The following is a 23,988-nucleotide window of genomic DNA, read 5'->3' as shown; positions in this document are numbered from 1 at the left end:
TCCATCCAAAAAATAGTACAAATTGGATTGGTTTGTGGATTGCATATGTCTGGAGCTTTTTTTGCCCATGTTTGAGCCTTCTTTGGATTGAAGAGAGCTCTACATTTTTTTACCACTAATTAATTTATATTTACACTCTTAATGCTTTTGTTTTTTGTATGTTTGTTGCTTTGTTGTTTGTTTCTCAATTGACATTTGTGTTTATATTCAACTTTAGTTTAATGACATTTCATTACTATGTATGGAAACTGAATTTCTTGAAAATCATGAAAATGTCACCTTTTTAAAAAGGGCTTTTTGCTATTTGGTTGTGGGTGAAAGTCAAATTCTTGAATTGAGATATTTTTTGTTCAATAGTTTAGGTTAGGGTTGGTTCGATACGGTATATTGTACCGAATATTTTGCATCGTTATCGTATCGAAAATATCAATATGAAAGAATTTCATATTGTTACCGAATCGAAAGTTTTGGTATACCGGATTTCGGTATACAAAAATTTCGGTATGGATAATATCTATATCATTACTGTATCGAAATTTCGGTATATCGTACCGAACTTCGGTATACCATTCTGAATGGAATATCGAACTTAAATGGATATTCAATATATAAAAATAGTAAATATCAATAGCAACTTTTCCATGAAAAATACATAAAGCTTTCTATGTAGACGCCTTTATAATATTCCAACTGCTTTCGCCGTGATTAATACTATATCTTATAGGACTTGGTCGATACGGTATATTGTACCGAAAATTTTGTATCGTTACCGTATCGAAAATATCGATATGAAAGAATTTCATATTGTCATCGTATCGAATGTTTCGGTATGGACAATATCTATACCATTACCGTATCGAAATTTCGGTATATTGTACCGAACTTCGGTATACCGTTCTGAACGGAATACCAAAATTAAATGGATATCTATTTATGATTTTAGGGTTTCCAATAAATATTTTTTGAATATATAAATAAATTAAATAGATATCTATTTTTTATTTTAAACTTTTAATCTTAGAAAAATATATTATACTCCCTCCGTCCCAAAGAGTATGAACTATTTCATTTTTCGTCCGTCTCTGAAAAGTATGAACTTTCAAATTTTGAAAAAGTCAAATAACCTATTACCCCTACACATCATTTTATTTATAACTTATATCATTACTATTAACAACTTATACTACTACAATAATGTAGAGCTCACTCTCCATTAACATTATTTCCACTACCCTTTCTCTCTCTTCCTATTACGTGTCCCCTTATTTATTAAAACCCGTGCCGAATCCATTGTTAATACTCTTTGGGGACGGAGGGAGTATTATTATTATAATCAGTATAAACGGTATATATCGATAATTCAATACGTATTGATTTTTGATATATTTCGTTATACCGATAATATCGATATATATCGCATATTCGATATAAAACAAACGGTATACCGCGGTATAAGAAAATTTATATCGTTATCGTATCGAAAACTTACGATACGGTATTGTATCGTATCGAACATTTAGATATACTGAAAATTCGATATTTTTTATATTTTTCAGTACGATACGATCAATATACCGTTTTTTCGGTATATTTACCCAACCCTAGTTTAGGTAGATTTGTTTTGTTGCTGCCTATGAAGTGCAGGTGGATCCAGCTAGCATTGTCTGCGTAGAAGGGTTGGAAGATTTCTGTTAGAGATCGATGGATTTTTGCTTATGTGTTTGTGTTTGTTTTCAATGTGTAGTGAATTTGCTTTAGATTAGTTGTTGGATCTGGCCTTCTTTAGCCTCTTCTATAGTTCTATACTAGATCTGAGATTTTTTTTGTTTTGTAATAATGTTGTGAATATATTTGTTCCAAGTAATTATTTATATTTATTAAATAGCGAGCTCTATTGTTGATCAATTGGATATTTTTTTTAAAAATTATGTACTACTACAATTTAATCGAGGTCAAATATGCCATAAATATTCTTGATAATAGTTTGTAGATTATTGAATTTTGATTAAGCACTCTTTAACTAAAATTTGGATAACAGTTCCTATTTTTAGTTATATACTGTAATGATTTACTAATTAGTTGGATTTCTACTTATTCTAATACTAATGGGGCTAGCTACTCGAAAATTCTGATACCATTTTACTGTAAATATCAAATCAAATAGTATGATTTTATTCCAAAAGAATATTTTCTCTACATTATGGAGTATCCCTTTTACTTATAAAATTTGAAAAGTTTTTTATTTTGTTTTAGTGTAAACCTAAAAATAGTTTTTTACTCAAAAATAAAAAATGAGATTGATTTTGGTGTACCATTTGAGCTAATTGCCTACCCCATTTTAAGTTTTAGTACCATTAGGTCTTAAATTGGCTAATTTAATTTATTAAGCTAAAATTAATCTGAATATGAAAATTTTATCAGAATTTCATCTTATAACCAAAATCAGAATTAATTAAAATAGAATTTTAATAAATATGATTATTTTAATGTTTATAGTATTCCTCAGTTATAAGTGAATTTTCGTTTAGTATGAAAAATATACTTTAATTTAGATTTAATGATAATTTACTCGGTACATGTTATAAAATCTAAAGTATTGGGCTAGAGTGGTTTATGGGGAGTATTCAGTAAAAAATAAGTAGCGTCATTAAATGATTGTCCTTTGATTTTCAATGCATCCTTTTTAATTTGTAGTACCAAATAATTCAACATGTTGTTGGGGTTTGATCGTCTATTATTTTAATATTCTATTATTTTAATATTCGATTCCTACCTAAAATTGAATTTGATTTCATAGCTCAGTACTATTCCTCAATTATACTTCCATTCAATCTCCAATAAACGTTTAATTTCAATAAAAAGTCAACTACTACAATTCAGCTTAATACTTAAAATGGAAAATAGTAATCCATCTATCCCATTAAAAATGAAAAGTTTTTCTTTTTAAGTTATCTCATTAGAAATGAAACGTTTAAACTCGGGCCGGACTCAGTCCAAAATGGACGGAACCGTAAAAAACAAATGGTGAGCGGTGTTAAGCTGGTTTTTATTCTAAAATGAAAATAAAATACATAAAAATAAGATAAATTAAAACATAAGATTCAACAAAACAATCACATCCATTTCATCTCGAATGCAAGGCGTAAAACAGAACCAGCATGTGACACCCTTCTCTCACAATCTCCCTCTCACCTCGTCTCGAATCGACAATGGCTCCATTGCAAACAACAACCCTAACACGTCGCTCAAGAACCAAACCGCCATGAACCCTGCGCTCTCCCACTCATGCCCGATCACCCACGACGCTACATTGGCAAATGGTGTTGAAATATTAAAATATAAACTTGATTTTGTAAATATCTAGATATTTTGGTAGAATTAACTAGAGATAGAATTCTCTAGAATATAGATATTTAGAATATAAAAGAATTAAGTAGGAGAATATGCAGATATTTTAGTAGAAATATCTAGATATTTTTAGTAGAATTCCTAGTAAAATATCTAGATTTTTATGGAGAAAAATTTAAATATAAAATATTTAAAAATCTAGTAGAGAATTTTAGAATAAGAAATGAATGCCTATAAATATGACATAATTGTACCACTTTCTATAAGACAAGTTGAGAACTTGAGAAAGTTTGAGAAATAAAGGGTTCTTAGTCTTCCCACATAACTTCTCCTAAACCATTTCCCATATATTCCACCCATTCTCCTCTCAAATATTTCCTCCAAACTAAATTACTACAACATATATCTAATATTTTCCAACAAATGACATAAACTTCATTCTCAAAAACACTTTAAAGAAAATATATTGATCTTCAATCACCCCAAAGAATAATATCCCCATTAGCAGAGCTAGAGCATCCTTGACCCTCAGCCCATTTCATAAGCAGCCGACAAAACACCCGCTAAGAAGAAAAGCGACGACACGCGATTCCCCAATTCAAAACCCTTGATCAAGAAATCCGAATTCAACACCGCCTTACCATCATCCATCCACTCTTGACGAATTTGGAATCATCAGAGTGATATTCTTCCTAAATTCAGGCCTTACCATCATCCATCCACTCTTGACGAATTTGGAATCATCAGAGTGATATTCTTCCTAAATTCAGGCTTGAAGCTAAAAACCCTAGGTTTAACCAAATTGGGGAAAGAAATATTGTTTTCCATTATCGAATCGGATAATCCGTAATCCGAATTGAGAACGACAAAGGTGGAATTTGCTGTCAGTGATGGAGGAGGGGAAGACAAAGGTGAGGAGAAGAGAGGAAGAAGATATGAGGAGCGGGTGATCTAATAAAAATAATTAAAAAATCTAATAATAAGACTTTATTTTTTGACATAATTAAAAATTATAATAAAAATGTTTAATTTAATCAAAATCAGCCAAATAGCCGTTGACCGTTACTTTTCAGACGAAGCCGTCCAAAATGGAAGAATTCCAACCCGAGTTCAAATGTGTGGGATACAATAATCATGGCAAAATGTAATATCTAGGACCAAAATCGTAAAATTACCATATATTTAGGACAACGTTTGGCCCTTACTCTTCTTACAAATTGATCTAGCAAACGATCAAATTTTAATAAGTCAATCAACTTCAAATTCAGCCCAATAAAAGATTAATTACAATAAAAAAGTCGACTACAAATTCAGCCCAATACTGAAAATGGAAAAGTCGACTACAAATTCAGCCCAATACTGAAAATGGAAAAATAGTAGTAGTGCTATGTTTTTGCTTTTATTCTCCAATCCTTAAAGATTCCAAATCCATGCCAAAAATATTTCAAATATTTGGCACTTGATAACAAGACAACAAGAGAATACAGCGAGATATGCGGAATTCGAAAGGGATTTCAAATTAAGCAAAAACAATTCATTCTCGTTTAACAAATTAAACAACAAAGTGCTCAAAGCCTACATGTGTGCGTGCGTGCGTGCTACTTAGTATCGTCCGACACCCCAAACCCGCACAACTCCATCTGTATATCCACTGAAAAGGGTGCTTCCGTCTGCGCTCCAGTTGAGACTGGTGCAGTAAATCACCTACACAAATACAATCACACACATCAACTAATTGTTAATCAAACCCCCAAAAATAATGCCATGCAAAATAAAAATAGCATTCATCCTTCTATAGCAATAAAATCAAATAGCAGACTAAGAAACATTCTATGCTAAAACTATGAAACATTAATAAGTTCAAAAGACTATAAATTTATTTGTTCTAATATGAATCAGCGCAAAATTAATTATACAATTCAACAACCATATTCATAGGCGTATATACAAGATTCAATTTTTCACAATCAGCTGAACAAATAGCGCATGAATTATCAACAATTACTTGAATAGACAAGTTCAATGCAAACGGAAACTATAATAAATATGTAAATGTGAATATACCTTAGTTTTTCCAGCGGCGGTTTGAGATCCTTCGGCAACCATCTCGCTCTCCTGCTTCAAATCGACCTTCAGATCGACAACAACACTCTTGCTCTCCAAGTCCCAAATCTTAATGCTGGACTCCGTGGCAGCGCAGAGCCAGTACTTGTTAGGGCTAAAGCAGAGGGAGTGGATAATCGATCCAGCGTCCAACGAGTAAAGCCTCTTCCCCTCCGCCAAATCCCACAGCAAAATCACTCCGTCCTTTCCGCCGCTAGCGCAGAGAGAACCATCAGGCGAGACAGCCGTTGTGTTGACGTATCCAGAGTGGCCGGCGAGAGTGGAGCGGAGCTTGCAATTGGTCAAATTCCAAATCTTAACGGTCCGATCCCAGGAGCCGGAGACAATAGTCGGCTGCAAGGTGTTGGGGGAGAATCGGACGCAGGAGACCCAATCGGTGTGAGCGTCCTGATCCTGAATGGTGTACTTGCACTCGCCGAGGGTGTTCCAGAGCTTAATCGACTTGTCGCGGGAGGCGGAGACGATCTGGCGGTTATCGACGGAGAAGGCGACGGAGAGGACGTCCTTGGTGTGGCCGACGAAGCGGCGGGCGGTGGTGCCGGCGGCTAGGTCCCAGAGGCGGAGTTCTCCGTCCCAGGAGCCGGAGAGGGCGAACTGGCCGTCGGAGGAGAGGACGACGTCCTGGACGAAGTGAGAGTGGCCGGTGAGGCGGCGGCGGGCGACGCCGTAGGTGCGGTCCTCCTTGGTGAGGGCCCAGACGATGATGGATTTGTCGCGGGAGGCGGTGACGATCATGTCGGAGTTGTCGATCGGGGTGGCGATGGCGGTGACCCAGTCGGTGTGGGCACGCATGGTGCCGCGGAGAATCAGCTGCTCCTGCGCCATTGATGGAATCGAGGATTGCGGCGGCGGATTCGGGCTTCTGGAGAATGAGGCGGAAATAGGAAACCCTAAATGGTGATGAGATGAATTTATATAGAGATTTGGGATTTAGGGTTTTGGACTGCACTGGCCCAATTTACCTTTCTTTATATGCTTGTCTTAAATTTGTTATATTTTCTTTTTGATATGTTTATTTTTATTATAGAACATTTTTTTCATTTAAACACTAAAAAAACAATGTAAATCTAGATTAGAAAGTGGAAATACTTACAAACTTTAATTTTTTGGATCTCTAATGGGGTGGGTTCATTATCCATTAACAACGTTATTCCAAATGTTTCTATTTTTAAGGGACAAGCAGAATATCTTTTATGCTTTTGTTTAATAATATTATTCGGTTAATTTTTTATATGATCGGTTTAATCGAATTAATTGATTAAAAGTGAATTTAAAACTAATTAATTACTGTAATAATTACTGATACACTAGTAAAACAGACTTAGAGCATCTCCAGTGGTTCTGGACATGCAATAGCTCTCCCATAACCTTGTCACTGCCACATCACATCATCTGGACATGCAACTGGACAAGCAACTGGACATGCAATAGCCCTCCCATAGCCTATCCACATCACTAATAACAATTATATAATTTAATTTACAATCGTAGCAACATACAGAATTTAATTTACGAGACAAATACAGGAAAATTGAATAATACTATTAAAATTTTAAAAATACAATAATTTAAAAAAAGTACATTAATTTTAAAAAAAGTACAAAAATTAAAAAGTACAATAAAAAAATTACATAAAAAATTAAAAATCTGACGCCGATCCGTGGCCTACAATGACGCCGTGAGGATCAGCGTCAGCCCAAGAATCGGCGTGGGCACGCCGATTTCGCCGACGCCGCTCGCAATGGTTCGGCGTCCGCGAAAAATCGGCGTGCCGGTGACGACGCCGTCATTGGAGATGCTCTTAATAACTAGATGGGCTGATGGTCCGGCTACCCAAATACGAGACTTTAAGTGAGGGAAAAAACCCAAGAAAATCACAATTTATTACATGCATAGGGATAACTATAATGAAAGATTCTCTTTTCATTCTATCAAAAATCAATGTGGGATAAATATTTTCTGATAATTATCTTGTTTCACTATAGTATTCTTGCCTCGCCTACCCTTCTCGTCTCTCTTTATCTGTTATGCTTTTCACTGAAACAAATATATCAAGAAGCTATGTAACTGACTCGATATATCTTTTTACTTGTTAAACTCACACAAACATTAATATATAAAAAGGAACATTGTCTGACATCATTAGTAGCTCAAGGCATTTATATATTTACATAAACTTAGCTTTAACCCATTTTGTTTAGTGCCAATATGTATCGAATGTGTTTTAAACACATCTTATAGTGTTATCTAAAACAGAAGATGATCACATCTCCTCAAATGGAATATAGTTTCTCTGTAGTAATTTGTGCAGTTTCTAAATTTATTTTTAGTGATATAGTAGTTATTTTTCAGCACTAAAAAGTTAGCTTTTAATTATTCTATTCGATAAAACCTTGTAGTTACTTCGCCGAAACCAAATGCTACCTTACCAATAAGCATTAAAATCCCATTTCATAAAGTAATAGAGACAATTAATAGAAAGAATGTTTATCCTTAACAAAAGTTTCAGGAGTTGACAATCACGAAATCACTGGTTATGAGTCTTGACTATATACCTGTTTCTAAGACTAAATTCCTATAAAAGAATTTCCAAACATACCCTTCTTCAGAAGTGGTTGCATACTAGTATCAAAGGGTATTCACTTCCTCTTTTCCTTAATTTGCTGCAAAATTTGAGCAATAGTCATATCATCTCCTGCCTCAGCTTGATTCTTGCATGTTTGATCATCTCTTCTTAATCCCTCTTCCTTCAAACGATCCCCACCTCCAGTTTTTCTCCTTTTACACTGGTAAAAGATGTGTATCTGGGCCCTTTTTTTCCTCTTCCTCAGTGGGTCATCAACATTTACTGGTGACGGACTTGTTGCATCATCTCCTGGTTGCTGAAGGGATGAAGGGAGATTCATGCCGTCCCCTTTTATTTCCACCAAAGCTAGCTGCATGTCTTCAATGTTCTTCCCTTCTGTGGAACCAGCTTCTGTTGCTCTCGTATCATCAATCAAAATGTCTGGATCAGGGAAAGACGATGGATGATCATCTGTTGCATTGGTCAGTTTTTTATCCATTATCATTCGTCTTTTCGTCACAGCTTGCCTTGGAACTTTGGACTTCGTCTGTTGAACTTCCTTGAGCACTTGACTCTTTCGCTTTCTTGGATGCAGCTTAGAAGCCTTTGCAGGTTGTGTGATGATGGCATCCTTGCCTCCAAGTTCGACTTCTAGAGCTGGTTCTTCTACTGGGTCAAGATGTTGAGCTTCCTTGAGCACTTGACTTTTCCGCTTTCTTGGATGCAGCTTAGAAACCTTCACAGGTTGTGTGATGATGGCATCCTTGCCTCCAAGTTCTACCTCTGGAGTTGGTTCTTCTACCGGATCAAGATGGTTGTACTCTTCAAAGCATGCTTCATCACTTATAACTGCAGCAGATGTAGTAGCAGCATCCTTTCTGCAACGGAAAAACACAATCATCAATCATTTTGGAAAAGAAAATCATATTATTATTGCAATGGACAAGTGAATACCCTGATCTCTTCTTCTGTGTCCTAGATTTTCTTGTATTGTTACCATCACTAACACGAGGCTCTGTAATCTCTTCCCCCTCGGATACATCAAGTAACCGTGCACTTCTCTTCCGCAAACGTGTACTTCTACGCGTTCCTTCTCTGTGAACGGAGCTTCCTTGCATTTCAAGCTCGTTCCCATCAGTCAACATCAGAACTTCTTCTGAATTTTCACTGCATTAAGGAAGGACATGAAAAAAGTTCAATACAAGTTAAAAGTATATGGGATCATGGTGGCGTCACAGGAAACAGGGGAAACTTAGAATTATCCTTTACCTGGAAAGGTCGTCTTCTTCATTATGTTTACGTGCCCCCCTCCGCCTAGGAATTATCAATAAATAGGTATCAGGTTCAAACTGTATTAAAATGACTAAGAATAATCCGCGAGCCATACCTTCTTGATATTTTCTTTTTTTTCGTAGAAGGATCAACATTTTCATTTCCAGTAATACGCAATGGCTCTGGCAATAGAAAGTCTTTAGGTCCAAGGGCAGGTCGTTCAGACTCCCTATCGACAAAATTTGATATCAGAGCAAACTTTTGTATCTTTCTAGCAGTTTGCAGCAGAGGAACTTCAGCTGGACATAACACCTTCCATCTCCTAAATTCATGCAAACATTTGAGAATTGGAGCAGAAAAATTACACCCACAGTTACAAACTTACAATCCCACATCGGTTTCACATTAGAGAGTGGAATAATATATAAAGGGAGTCAACCATTTACCTTTGACCATGGTTTTGGGTTAAGTTGGGGCTTTCTCTCTTTTATGCTTACCAACTTGGTGCGGTGAGCATGTCCATACGTGTGACCAAAGGGGTGCCACAGAAAAATTGGGCCCGAAGGAAAAGGGCAGCAAAAGGAACGTGGGCCAGTGCCTTCCCCTTTTGCTGCCCTTTTCCATCCTTCGGGCCCACATTTTTTGGTGGACCTTTTGGTCACACCCACGGGTAGACCCTTTCCGTAAGACATTCGGATCCAAGTTCACCGCACCAAATTGATAAGCATACAAGATTGGAAGCCCTAACTTAACCCAAAACCATGGTCAAAGGTAAAGAGTTAGACTCCCTCTCATATATTATTCCACACTTAAATGTGAAACCGATGTGAGATAGTATCCATTACAAAGTTAAACAAAGAAAAAAAATACTCTAAACAGACTCTGGCAGTAAGAGACATACCTCAAACAAAGGTTATCAGTGCGATGAGGAATACAGGCAGCAACCTTGGACCAACAGTATCCATGATTTGCAATAGCCTCTAGCAATAATAAATCTTCTTCTCTGGTCCATTCGCCGTGAATGATGGACGGATCCAAGCAATTGACCCATCTGTAGCACTCAAGGCCCACGATTATACGCACATAAAATTAAGATATAAATCTCTCACCTACATTTATCTATTATGCACACATACACACCCATAGATGTATATTGAAGGAATAATACCTTTCTCTGCATTGTACATGTGTACGACCCGGCACACACTTGGCTACTTTTCTCCATGTTTTTGCCCCAAAAAGCGTTACAGCAACTTTCAAGCGTTTGTCTTCCTCTAGAGTCCATGTTCCAGATCTTTTCCTGGCTGGATGAAGGGTCTTCAACCATCTGCTTTCACATGATGAAGTTGAAGAGCTTAACAAACCATTTTATCAAAATAATACATCAAGTCTTCTATGCATGATTATAGCCCACCACGCCCCAATCCCCAACATAACAAACAAATAAAGAGCAACAGTTAAGATTACATACTCAAGATACCCGGGTGTTTGGCTAAGCTTATTTTATAGAGCCTATAAGTTGTCAAAGTGGATAATTGAGATTATAAGCTAGAGTGATAATTGAATGACTGTTGCAGATAACAGTCATACAACCCATAGTATGACTGTTTTTGTGAATTAATTGTTGCTTATAGGATAATGAAAATATAAGTTGGGTTAAAGAACTTATTTTGTGGGGAGCTTATTTTCACATTCATGAGCTGTTTAGAAGCTTATTTTGCCAAGCACTTTTCATAAGTTCATAAGCTGTTTTGGAGCTTATTTTTCCAAACAAATGCTTATAAACTCATAAACAACTTATAAGCTGTTTTAATGGGCTTATAAGCTCAAACAACCTTTAAAGTTTAAACATATGAAATTTGGTTATTTGATCACAATGTACATAAACTCACGACTTAATCAGGAGAAGCTTAAAATTAAAATTAGAGTTAAGCATATTAACTGACCTATTAGAGCACTGGGTACCTGTTCTTCCTTTTAATGCATTAGCAACGACCTGCCAATTGCTCTCACCATACGTCTCTACGGCAGCTCGAAGTTGATTGTCCTCCTCCGTGGTCCACTCTCTTTTGAGAATTGAAGCATTCAGACTTCTTTGATAGCGTGATAAGCATTGAAACGGGGTTCTGTTTGTCCCAAGTGTTACAGAAAAATCAATCCAGTTAATAAAACCCTTCTCTTGTATAATGTGCAAGATATTCTTGTCCTCCATCGCAGTCCAAGGGCCATGATTAATTAAGGGGTCTTCATGGTTTAAATACCTGCAAAATATGAGTATTTGGCTTATCATTTAAAAGGTACATACATCGTGTTCATCCATATGCTTCAATGATCTGGCAGTCACCTTTCTAGACAACTAGAACAGATATAACAAGTTTAAAATATATATTATTCCTAATTACGTAGTGAAAAGAGAAATGAAAAGTAGCCACCTCTAGGAAAAATGATCTAGCAATTTGGATTTCAAAAGTTTGAAACGCCCTAAAGTGGGCTGTCTACTATACTCTGTCTTGACGCTCATGACACTTCCATAAAGACACTTGTAAACTAGTCAAGATATCCACCTAAAGCCAAAAAAATAAAATTAATATAAAGAGATCAGATGAAGAGTATAGCTAGAATCCAATCTCCATACTCAATCTGTGCCTGATACAAACAAACACCTGAAAGCTACCATTTTTATGATCTTCTACCAACATTCAACGACATAATCAATGTTAACAAGAGTTCTTGTGGAGGATTTATATTAATAAATGCAAACTTATCACACAACATTTATTTCCCTACTACTCCAAACAATTCCAGCTTTAAACAGAGAGTATAAGTCTTTTCATGAAACCATCTTAAATCAAAGAAACTACACCAACTTACATCACTTGGCATTCTGCACCAGTCCGTCGAGGAACATACATAGCAGTTAGCTGCTCCCAGTTAACCTTAGGCAAGAATTGTCTTATTCTCTCAGGTGTTAGATCAGTTTCTTTAATTGATTCCATGATGCTGTCAACATTACTTGACTCATAATATCCATCTGCCTCACTGCAAAAAAAACAGCATACTGAATAAGACTGAAACTAACATGTTTAAAGATCAATTACGACTACCCATCCCCTCTCCCAAAAAAATGACACAGAAGGAAACAATTAAGAATTAGAGCTAATCAGAACCATACACACAGAGACTTTCAGAAGGCCAACTAGCAAGCACCAAAAGTAGGAACACATTTCACTATCTAATTCTCTCGTAACACCTTTTAAAATATTTCATTCTTTCTTTTGCTTGCGAAGTTTAACTTGTCTTTATTTCCATGCACCCCCTTCCCTCTTGTTATTATATTAATGTAATTAAATTTCAAATTTAAAAAAAAATCAACAGAGTATACCAATATGCCTATTGCATCTATTTATCAGATCCTGATTGCCAAAAAATCCTCAACTGAATGCATTAAAATCATCCATCTCAAACCCATTGTCATCATCCACAAATCAAAAAAATTAGGCCTGTATGCAGCCACGATTAAATAACCAAAGACAAGCCATTCATTGAAGTGTTAAAACTAAACAACAAGAGGACGACAATATTCAAGAATTAGTTGTTCTCTAACAACATAATGACAGCTAAGTAGTTCACAGCCCAAAAAGAACATGAAAAAAAAAACTCAAGCATGTGAGTATCTCATGCAGTCATTATCTTCGAAGCCATTACCAGGGAGACACATGTGTTTTCTCTTCCTTTAGTTCACTGTTGTGAATGGAAACCACCAAACACAAAAGAATTTTGTGGTTTTACACTTTGAGGCAAATGCACTGACCAGATCTTTTCAAGAAAAAAAAAACCATGAAATCAAATCAGCATAATGGTACAAAAATACCGTGTCAGATAATCATTACAAGCACACATGACATTCTAAGATCTTATAACTCATTTTTCAAAAGCAGTATCTTGCTAATTTAGAAGGAACAGTTGTATACATCTAAAAAGCATGTGCTTCATGTACCATGGAATAAGACCATGCAATAACTCCTGCATGAATGCATGCCAGGTAAACATACAATCCAGTCATTTGTATAGTAGTAAATATTTACACTACAAGTGAAATCATACTTGAGTCGATCAACACATTGCTGGAGCAACATTTCCTGAAATTGTTGTTTCACACCCTTCAAAAGATTCTCCCTCTCTTCCTTAGACCACTTCTCCTTATTACAAGGGATAGAAAATGCTGCCATTGTCTCCTTATAGTTGGGAACATGTACATTCTCTGGAGGTCCCTTGCACGAAGCAGGAACATTATTTTCGCTGGTCTGCATATGTCAGTAAAGTGTTTGAGCATCTACAGGCAAATAATAAAAGAATATTCTAATCCATCGAGAAGAAGCAATTGAATAACTAATCCATGATATATATCATCAGCTGTTAACTCTTATCAACTTCATACAGCCATGAACTGATAATAAGAGGCAGTGAGCGATAGATAAGCAAAAACTGCTACTGTTCTTTCAAGTACGTAAAATAGAAAATGGTAAGAGCTCCAGCAATACAGAACAACATATTCAACATAATAGTAATAGTTCTAAAGTAGATCACCAAAGTAGAATAAGAGGATAAAAGACCTTCATGTTTGCCTTCAGCTTTGGCACTGAAATTAACCGAACACGAGGATCTTTTTTCTGTGAAAAAGATCTCCCAATCCTCTTCTTGCTATCAACCTGAAAGTTTTTAAGGATTCTGACACCCTCTATTAGCTTATCAAGTTCCTCCATCCTGGCTTCAACTTGCATCATCTTACTCCTTATAAGTTTTTGACACAATCTGTTCTTCTTGATAGCATCAACAAATGCTAGGGCTGAGTTAGGAAATTGAGAAGTTTTGAGTGGCAATTCAGCCTCATCATTAACACCTGTTTCATTCCATTCAGCTATATCAGAACTCCCACCAGCATTATCACATGCTTCTACATTCTTTCCAGTAGGCTCGCTCGTATCTACACAATTGAGAAACCCTTCTCGAGCATTAGTTCTCTCAACAAAGCTATTCGAAGTTTCCTTTTCCGAGTCTATAATAGTAGCACCCACCTGCTCATGTGTATGTGAAAATTCCTCAAAGTAGTCCTTCAAGCTGCCTGCATCAAATAACCCAAACAATGATGCTATAAGAAACAAATACCAACAGGAAAGAGAAAAACAATCGAATTTCAAATCAACCGGCAATATGTAAGTAGACTTCTGTAAACTAAAGAGGATTAAAAGAAAAATAATGCGCCAATTCACTCAATTGAACACGAATTTAACAGAATTAAACAACTAAACCGCATCGATTCAATTAGTGGAAGCAACGGACAGCATATACCATCATTATAGGCAGAAAACCGCCGCTGAATAGCTCGGAGGGTTTCGTAATCATCCTCAATATCCTCGCTGTCGGACCAATCAGGCAACACGGTACACGACGGTTTCGTCTTGAGAGGTTCTTCCCCCAAATCCGTAGGAAAGGCGAACCGTTTCTGAATGCTCTGAACTAATTGAAGGTCATCGTCTCCCTCACTGTCAGAGTCCCCCTCGGAAGAGGAACCTAGACTAGCAATGCCGGAGGCGGCCGCGGCGGCGGTTGTAGAGGTAGGTGTTTCGCCAATTAGCTGACAAGCCCTTCTTAGCGCCTCCATGTCTTCGCTGAATCCATCGTCGGAGTCTGAATCGGAGATTTCTTCCTTAGACGACGGCATCTCGAGTAATTTTGAACTGGGGGAGCGTTCGAATCTATTGCGATTTGGCTATTTTCCCGCCAGGGCAAAATACTGAGATTTTCCAGCCAATAGATTCTCCGGCTGTATCTGTATGTGAGCTCCACTCAATAGTTTAGTGGCAAATTTATAGTTTTAGTTAAGAGCGGAGAGCTAAGGATAGACTCAGAGGCGGCGGCGGCCTGTCGGCGATGCGATGGATGGATGCGATTCGCAGCGGGAGGAGAGGAATTGAGGAGAAGAAAGAGAAGGTGGGGAGACTTTCGCCGGAAATGGAAGAAGAAAAAGATGAGGGAATTTTGATTACCGGAGGGAGGGGGAGGGAGAGAGAGAGAGGCGGGCGGGGCGGGCTTTGTTGAGAAGATGAGACCTAACTAAATTCAAGAATTGGGCATCTAATATTTAAACTTCTTTACGGATTTTTATACTTTGAAAAACCATAGTCATTATAGTATCCACGATAGGAGAACCCCGGCAGCTAGGGCTGACAATTTTTAGTACGACACGAACCCACATGAAATTAATGGGTATGTGTCAAAACTTATTGGGTTCGTGTCCTTGTCGTGTCGACACGATAACGACACGAAAATTTCGTGCCGTGTTCGTGTTACACGTTAAGAAATAATATTATTATTATTTTATTTATTTTAAAATTTAAATTAGGTTTAGCCTAATGGAGCACTTAGTATTATTACAGTGTCGTGTTCGTGTTACACGTTAAGAAATAATATTAATATAGTGTCGTTATTGTGTCGTGTCATATATGTGTTGTTATCGTGTCGTGTTCGTGTCTGAGGGTAGCGGGTTGTATTCGTGTTCGTGTTTAGAGTTTTCTAAACGGCTCGTATTCGTGTTTGTTGTTATCATGTCCTATCATTATCGTGTCGACACGATAACGACACAACACGCACGATTTGCCACCCCTACCGGCGGCCGCCGACTCCGCATGGCGCCTCGGCTCCCTATAGTGGAGGACAGAGGCACAAGGGCGGGGAGGGACTGACAGCCCTCCGCCGAGTAGACGGCGTGGAGGGGGCGGGGGGTATTAGCCGCGGCGGGTTATAGCGGGGCCTGTCGCCGTTGCACCGGCCGATTTTTTTTTGTTTTTTTTTTATTTTTTACCTATAAATAAAACTCATTCCACTAATTATTTTCACACCATTCCAAATCTCTCTCTAAATTTTTCTCTAGTCCACTTCCAAAAAATGGATGATTTGTGGAATGGAGCGTGAGATTCTTTAGTTCAAGAGGTGCAGTGGGAAGCCGACGAGGACGCGGCGCGGGAGAAGGTGGCGACGGTCCCTCGTCTGATTCATCATCGGCGGACAATCCCACGAGACCATGCCGGAGCGCACCAGCGGCTGATGGCGGACTACTTTGGCGATAACCCCCGTTATCCGCCAGAGATTTTTCGCCGGCGTTTCAGAATGTCGCAATGGCTCTTCACCCATATAGCAACGTCATTGGCGGGCGGTACATGTGCTTCACCCTCCGATGTGATTGCACCGACCGGATCGGTCTGTCTACTTTTCAAAAATACACCGCTGCAATTAGGCAGCTTGCCTATGCCGGGCTGGCAAATATATTCGACGAATACCTATTGATGGGTGAGACGACTAGCTGTTTTGTAAGGGCATTCAGGAAATCTTCGGTCTGGAGTTTCTACGAAAGCCAACCTTTGAGGACTGCCAGAGACTGCTAGATATGCACGGTTCGGTGCATGGTTTCCCATGGATGATGGGCAACATCAATTGCATGCACTGGGAGTGGAGAAACTGCCCGGTGGCGTGGAAAGGCCAGATCACTACTGGATTCAAAAGCAAACATCCCTCGATGATCCTGGAAGCCGTTGCCGACTACCGTTTGCAGATCTGGCATGCCTATTTCGGTGTCGCAGGTTCGAACAACGACATCAACGTTCTTAGTCATCGCCTCTCTTCAATGATGAGTGCCGGGGGGAGGGACCAGAAATCAGATTCGTGGCCAATGGCACGCAGTACCACAGGGGATACTATTTGGCAGATGGGATATACCCTCGTTGACCCATATTTGTCAAGACAGTTCGGCAACCGGTTAGACTGAAGAAAGCCTATTTTGCGCAAAAACAAGAGGGTGCTAGGAAGGATGTTGAGCGAGCCTTTGGTGTACTCCAAGGGCGATGGGCCATTATACGGTGCCCGGTACGAGTTTGCCACGAAGATGATGTCGTGAATATGATGTATGCATGTATCATGTTGCACAATATGATAATAGAAGATGAAGGATTTGCTGCAGAGTACTGGGCACCGGAAGATGGTGCTAGTTCAAGTCAAAGTGTTGCCTCCGCGCTGATACAGATGGGTGTACCACGTAGTAGTGAATATCTGCTCCAATGTTTCACTGATATGCGCAGGGACACAGCACATACCCAACTCCAGGTCGATTTGATTGAAGAGGTCCGGGCACGAGGGGAGGAGGCGCGGCGTGAAGAAATTGTGTGATTTTCCATAGTGAAAATTTTCGTTGTATAATTTTTCCCCTTCACTTAATACAACGACAATTTAGTTTTCAATTTTTATTTATTAAATTAGCAGTTTTTTCTAATTATTTTCAATCCGATAATTTTAATTCTAATTGAATTAAAATATATAAACAATTGATAAAATAATGTGATTTGTGGCCAAAAAAGTGTCCACTATTGTTGTATACATTTTTTTTGTGCCGTGGACAAAAAAAAAGGTTGTGGACAAAAAAAAAGTGATTTGTCCACCAAAGTGTCATCCTTATTGAGGACACTCTTAGAGCATCCTTAATGCGGAAAAAAAAAATTGGGGCCTGACCGCACCTAGGGTCCGGCCTAGGCCCGGCGGCATTGGAGCATGGTTTGTGGCGGCCTGGGCCGTCCCCGGTGAGGAATTAAAATTAAGTAACCAATGACAATGTATTCTGGAATTTGTACAAATAAAAAAATATGCTAGTTGATACATTTTATTAGCAGTTTAGCACCTTGTACCAAATTCTCAAAATTCCGAGTATTGCCTGCAGCCCTGCCTCATTATTTCTGTATGATCACAAATTAGTTGCCAATATACTTCAACTAATTAGGTTGCCATTCTCAACCAAGATCAAGGTAGGATTCCCATAATTGCTTTTACACATTTTTTTTTGTATGACTAAAATAGTCCATCAAGGTATTTCATTTTGGCATGTGAATTAAAAAATGAGTTTTTAATAAATTAATTAATAATAAAATAAAATAAAAGATAGAAGAGATGGTAAAGTAGAAGACTGAACAATTAAGAGAAATTAGATATTGTATTTAGTCAAAAAAAGAAAATAACACAAGTAATATAGAACAATTCAAAATAGAATAAGACTTCGAGCAAAGTGAGATGAGGGAGTGCTAAATATCATGATAGGTATTCCAGGATCAAAATAAATCACATGGAATATATATATATATATATATATAGGGAAGTGATCAATGTCGAACCAATTTTAAAGACCGAACTAGAGACCAAATCTCATCCACTCATTAATCACATCTAATGGTTATTAATAATTACACATTATCTAATTTTTTTATTAAATTAAATTGGTAAAAGGGTATTTCCGGAATATGCAACTCTTCCTCCCTTCCCAAATCTAACCCACTTCTCTCTCTCTCTACAATTCTCTCTCACCGTCCCCGACCCCAATTCCCCTTTCACCTTCAGCATGTCTATCTGCAAGGACAGCCCCTCCGTCGCCATCGCCGGAGTCACCGATGCTGTCAGTCAGGAGTTCCTCTCGTTATTTCAGACAGAGACTTCCCTACGGATCCCTCAAGTTGCTCGCCTCCAAGCACTCCGCCGGAAAATCGATCAATTACGCAATCGAGATTACATCATAGAGGAATTGACAGAGAACAACTCCGACGACGTCGACATTATCGGTTTAGCACATGGAAGATTGCGAATAAGGAGATGCAAAAGGAGATAATTGATAAGGTCATGGGGCCATAGGGAATGGGTTGGAGAGGATGTCGGACGAGCTGCCATTGATGGCTAAGAAGAAGAAGCTGCAAGAGCAGCGTGGAGAAGGCTGATTGAAGGTATTCCAATGGGGAAGAAGCGTGGAAATCGTCATTATTTAGATTTCTATATTACTTCATTTGATTAGGTCATTACTTCATTTTATTAGGTTATTACTTCATTTGACTAGGTCATTCACCTATGTCACAGATTTAGGGCAAACAACAACTATGATGTAGTTTTACATCTACAGTTCTCGATTGTTTGCAGATTATGAAATTTGTTTGCTTAGACTCATAATGAACTAATCTTTGATTATAATGAAGTAGTAATACAACTGAATGAACTTATATTTTTGTTGAATGAATATGTTTTGTTTTGTTTTGATTTTCCACTAACAGTAGTTTGTATGCGACAATAGTTTGTATGCGATCAATACGACTCATAATGAACTACTATGTGATTATAATGAAGTATTAATAGAGCCGAATGAACTTATATGCTTGTTGAATGAATATGTTTTGTTTTGTTTTGTTTTGTTTTGATTTTTGTTTTGATTTTCCACTAACAGTAATTTGTATGCGATCAGTACGATTCATAATGAACTACTATGTGAGAAAAGAAGTACTTGGTGAGGGAAATGTATTGTCCATAAGTGAGACAGATGATTGAGAATTTTTATGGCTCACAAGTCCCTAGTGAAATAGAAGTTCATCCACCTGATGTTGTCAGCACCAAGGGTTCTGGTCGACGTCTTTCACACCTTGAGAAACAATTAAGAGAGTTGTCCAAGCTTGGTCGAAAATGTGCCAAATGCGGCGAGGTTGGTCGGCATGATTCAAGGAATTATGACAAGATACAGGAGGAGAAGAAAAAGAAGAAAAAGAAGAAAAAGAGGAAACAACAATGTTGAGGCTTGTTGTTCTGTTCTGTTCCAGTAGTTCTGTTCAATTGTTTATTACTTCAGTGGGATATGTTCTGCACTTCATTCTTTAAGTTCTGTACTTCAGTCCCGTAGTTTCTTATTTCATTTACACTTTGAATTTGAATTTGTTTAAACTTTTTGCAATCTTAAAGAGTATAGACTAAAGTGTTTTTATAATGGCTTATGTTGTTCTTTATTATGATGTTTTTTTATTGTTGAGGCTGAAAATATTTTATAAGTTCTATAGTTTAGTTTATTAATTGACATAAAGTAAAATGTCATTATTTCATTTAGTACACAAATAATTTCATTATAGCAATTCAGTACTTCACTACATCTAGGTTATAGTTAATATGAAAACAGATCATTTGCATTACCTCATCACATGAGGTTATATATAGTTCATAATTAGAGTATGTTACTTCATTATTAGAGTCCGATACTTCAAATTTGTAGTTTGTTACTTCATTCTACCAATTTACTACCCAATGAACTATATCCATTACCCAATGCAGTATTTAAAGCTAATAATGAATAACATTAAAAAGCGTGGTACTTTATTTTCAATTGCTCAAAACAGATGTATGAGTATTACAAAACTTAATCTGCTAAAATCATCATTTCTTCTTTAAACATGCTGCAATCATTTTCTCAACATCTATTACATGGTGTTTGTTTTCCTCCTCGTAGTATGTTGTTGTAACGTGTTTTCTGTTGAAGCTTTCATGGCTGTTATTTGCTAACATCAACGCTGAGCAATATTTGGCCCTCAAGCTCTGGAGCACACTTAAACTTGATTTTTTAAGCCACGGTTCCAGCAACCTCCACGCCCACCCTTGTATATTTCCATGTGGCGCATTAGAAATACTCCACAGTCTTCAACATTATCAGAAGTTCTCCATGGCATTTTGAATCTTTGTATTTTAGCATTGGATATTGTCTTGCACTGTGTATGAAAACCAGTTTGGGTGAGGAAGTGACAAAAATATGATCTATGCATGTATAAAACAAATATATGTTATTTTTAGTTGTGTATCAATTTCATATGGAAGTCTAATAAAATTCAATCATATGAGAAGAATACAAACCAGCGTCTCTGGAATGTCACCATAATTGATGGTGAGATCATTGTTGTTGCTATTTCCAGAGTTATCTAGTACAACAATTCCACTTCTTTTTGAAGCAAAAGCAAATACCATAATAATGCTGATTCGCACATATGGGGAAGAAGACCTATGTAAAGAAGTAACAGACCACACGAATGAAGTAATAAACTGTGAGAATGAAGTACAATAAAAAAATTTAGGAAATAGAATATTTCAATTTATAATAATAATATTACTCCATCAAAATATATCATTGCTATAGTACTATGTGCATATACTTCATATAATTTCATATAATAAGTACAACACTTCATTATCTTAATTTATTATTTCATTTTAGTAATAAACCCTACTGTATAAACATGTCATTTATATTACTTCATTATCATAATTTATTACTTCATCTTACCAATTTACTAATTCATTAAAAAGAATATGTAGTTCATTTTAATGTGGAAACAACACAACAGTTAAGTTTAATCCTAAAACCCTAAACCCATGCAACACAGTAAATAGATAGTTCATTTTTAGACTCTGTTACTTCATTATCATGTTTTATTACTTCATTTTACGAATTTACTACTTCTTAGCTTTATATAGTAGAAGTAGGGCTTTAACTTCATTACTATCTATTTACATGTGCAATAGATTATTACTTCTAAACCTTTTACTTACATCCAGTCAGTGTATATTACTTCATTTAATACATAGATAACTTCATTATATCAATTCAATACTTCACAACAACTAGGTTATAGATAATAGTAAAACAGATTACTTGCATTACTTCATCACATCAGGTTATTATATCATAAATTAGAATATTACGTTCATTTTTATGTGGAAACAACACAACAGTTAAGTTTAATCCTAAAAATCATATTAAGACTAAAATCATATTCCAAGTTAGGAATTAGATGACGTAAATTAAGACTAAGAACTTTGCAAAGCTTCAAAGGTGTATTACCTTCACCAGAAGATCGGCCAAAACGCAAGTGGAGGCCAGAATTTTCGGTCGAACTTTTTCGAGTATCAACCATTTTGAATCTGTGGATTCGATGTAGATGCTAAATCTACCGATTTAAATGCTGAACAGATAGATCGAAGTGCTGAATCGTCGATGAATGTCGTCGATTTCAGCCGTTTTTGCCGGAGATGACCGATGAAAATGAAGATTCTTCGTCGGATTTTAGCTAGGTTAGTGAGAGAAGTTTTGAGGGAGAAGAAGCTTACAACTGAAGACTCGTAAGCGGGACGAGTAAATTTTTGGTGATTTTGATTTTTTACCCTAATTATGAAATTACATAAATACCCCCGCATTGAAGTAAATTGAGTATGCAATGAAGTGCGAAAAATAACCCTTGATTATCTAATCTAATCCATCAAATTTAAGATCTAAGGGCCCAAATTTGGTCTCTAGTTCGATCTTTAAGAGTGGATTTGCTATAGTGGGACTCTATATATATATATATATATATATATATATATATATATAAATGTATTCATATCCTTTTTTGCATATTTTGTTCTATTTCCTTTTTAATCTCGGCCATTTAATTTCAAGATCTGATGGCCCAAAATAATGCCACATGAATTTAATTTAATTGATTAAAAAATCGAAAAGGTCAAAATTGGGATACACAAATTAGTTTGTTATGATAAGTAGCTTGATTTTCTCCACCAAAAGATTCGCAGTGGTTTTTCTTCTGCAAATACATGATTCTGTCTTCTCTCTCCAAATTTCATTCTCTCTGCTCCGTTGAAGACAATCGCTGATGAGTCGGCGAATTTTTGATGGCGATGAATGCTGGTAGAGAATAAAGATCACGACACAATGAATTTACGTGGTTCGATTTACTGAGGTAAATCTACGTCCACGGGAAGAAAAGAGGGCAGAGTTGTATTGCTTGATCTGTTTTCTACAGCTTACAATACAGACTTGCTATTTGGTATTTGATCTCTAGAAAGCGAGAGAGTCTTTAGAAGCTAACCCTATCTATCTGATCTAGGTTCTATTTATACATTGAACCAGATCGTGGCATGCAGCACCATTTACTAGGTAGTGGATGTCGTGGAGATCGTGGCGATCTTGCATGGGTCCACTATCCTGCATGAGTTAATGACTGCTTGACACCACTAAATAGATCGTGGGTGTAGTGGAGGTGGAAATCCTGCATGAGTCCACTATCTCCTAGTTCGGTCGAATACTGAGACCGAACTGCTGAATTATTGCCGAGCAGCTTTTGCCGATCTGAGAGTAGAGCTTGATGCCGACCGGAGAGCAGAGTTTGATTGGTTGGCTTTTACCGAGCTGTAGGCTGGGGCCGAACTCTTTGGTTGTGCCGAACTGAACTCTTTAGTCATGCCGGACTGATACTCTTTGGTTGTGCCGAACTGAACTCTTTCTTGGGCCTTAGGCTGATGGGCTTTACTGCTGTTGGGCTTGTTTAGTACGTACTCCATCACTACCCCCCCCGGAAAGCGAAGTGAATTACTTCGGCATTCTGGATAAAGGTACGGGGTAAGTTGATGTTTGTCCTCGGTCTTATGAAGTGAACTCTTCTTTGACCGGACTCGTCTTTGGTCTGATGAAATAAACATCTTTGACCGGACTCGTCTTTGGTCTGATGAAATAAACATCTTTGACCGGACTCGTCTTTGGTCTGATGAAATAAACATCTTTGACCGGACTCGTCTTTGGTCTAATGAAATAAACATCTTTGACCGGACTCGTCTTTGGGTTGATGAAATAAACATCTTTGACCGGACTCGTCTTGTGTCCTAATTTGGCGAGTTTTACCGCTCGGATCGGACTTTCCGTTGTCCTAATTTGGGGATCGGACTTTCCCTTGTCCTAATTCGGCGAGTTTTATCGCGTGGATCGGACTTTCCCTTGTCCTAATTCAGGCAAGTTT

General features: G+C 37.3%; 2 protein-coding genes across 2 annotated transcripts; both read right to left on the bottom strand.

Annotated features, from left to right (window-relative positions):
• Positions 1-4,722: 4,722 nt before the first annotated feature.
• Positions 4,723-6,375, bottom strand: LOC121746949 (guanine nucleotide-binding protein subunit beta-like protein). Its single transcript, XM_042140915.1, has 2 exons — positions 5,413-6,375; positions 4,723-5,052 (listed from the first exon to the last, which is right to left on the bottom strand). The coding sequence occupies exons 1-2, from the start codon at positions 6,295-6,297 to the stop codon at positions 4,951-4,953; spliced, it is 987 nt and encodes a 328-aa protein (XP_041996849.1). The 5' UTR covers positions 6,298-6,375; the 3' UTR covers positions 4,723-4,950.
• A 1,529-nt stretch (positions 6,376-7,904) lies between these two features.
• On the bottom strand, positions 7,905-15,389 carry LOC121748532. Its single transcript, XM_042142950.1, has 11 exons — positions 14,660-15,389; positions 13,924-14,432; positions 13,415-13,614; positions 12,182-12,349; positions 11,257-11,571; positions 10,479-10,637; positions 10,212-10,361; positions 9,426-9,632; positions 9,308-9,352; positions 8,993-9,205; positions 7,905-8,916 (listed from the first exon to the last, which is right to left on the bottom strand). The coding sequence occupies exons 1-11, from the start codon at positions 15,030-15,032 to the stop codon at positions 8,112-8,114; spliced, it is 3,144 nt and encodes a 1,047-aa protein (XP_041998884.1). The 5' UTR covers positions 15,033-15,389; the 3' UTR covers positions 7,905-8,111.
• Positions 15,390-23,988: the final 8,599 nt, after the last annotated feature.

The sequence above is a fragment of the Salvia splendens genome, chromosome 9 (assembly GCF_004379255.2).
Source record: "Salvia splendens isolate huo1 chromosome 9, SspV2, whole genome shotgun sequence".
In the NCBI taxonomy this organism is placed as follows: domain Eukaryota; kingdom Viridiplantae; phylum Streptophyta; class Magnoliopsida; order Lamiales; family Lamiaceae; genus Salvia; species Salvia splendens.
This window is presented reverse-complemented; position numbering and strand designations above follow the sequence as displayed.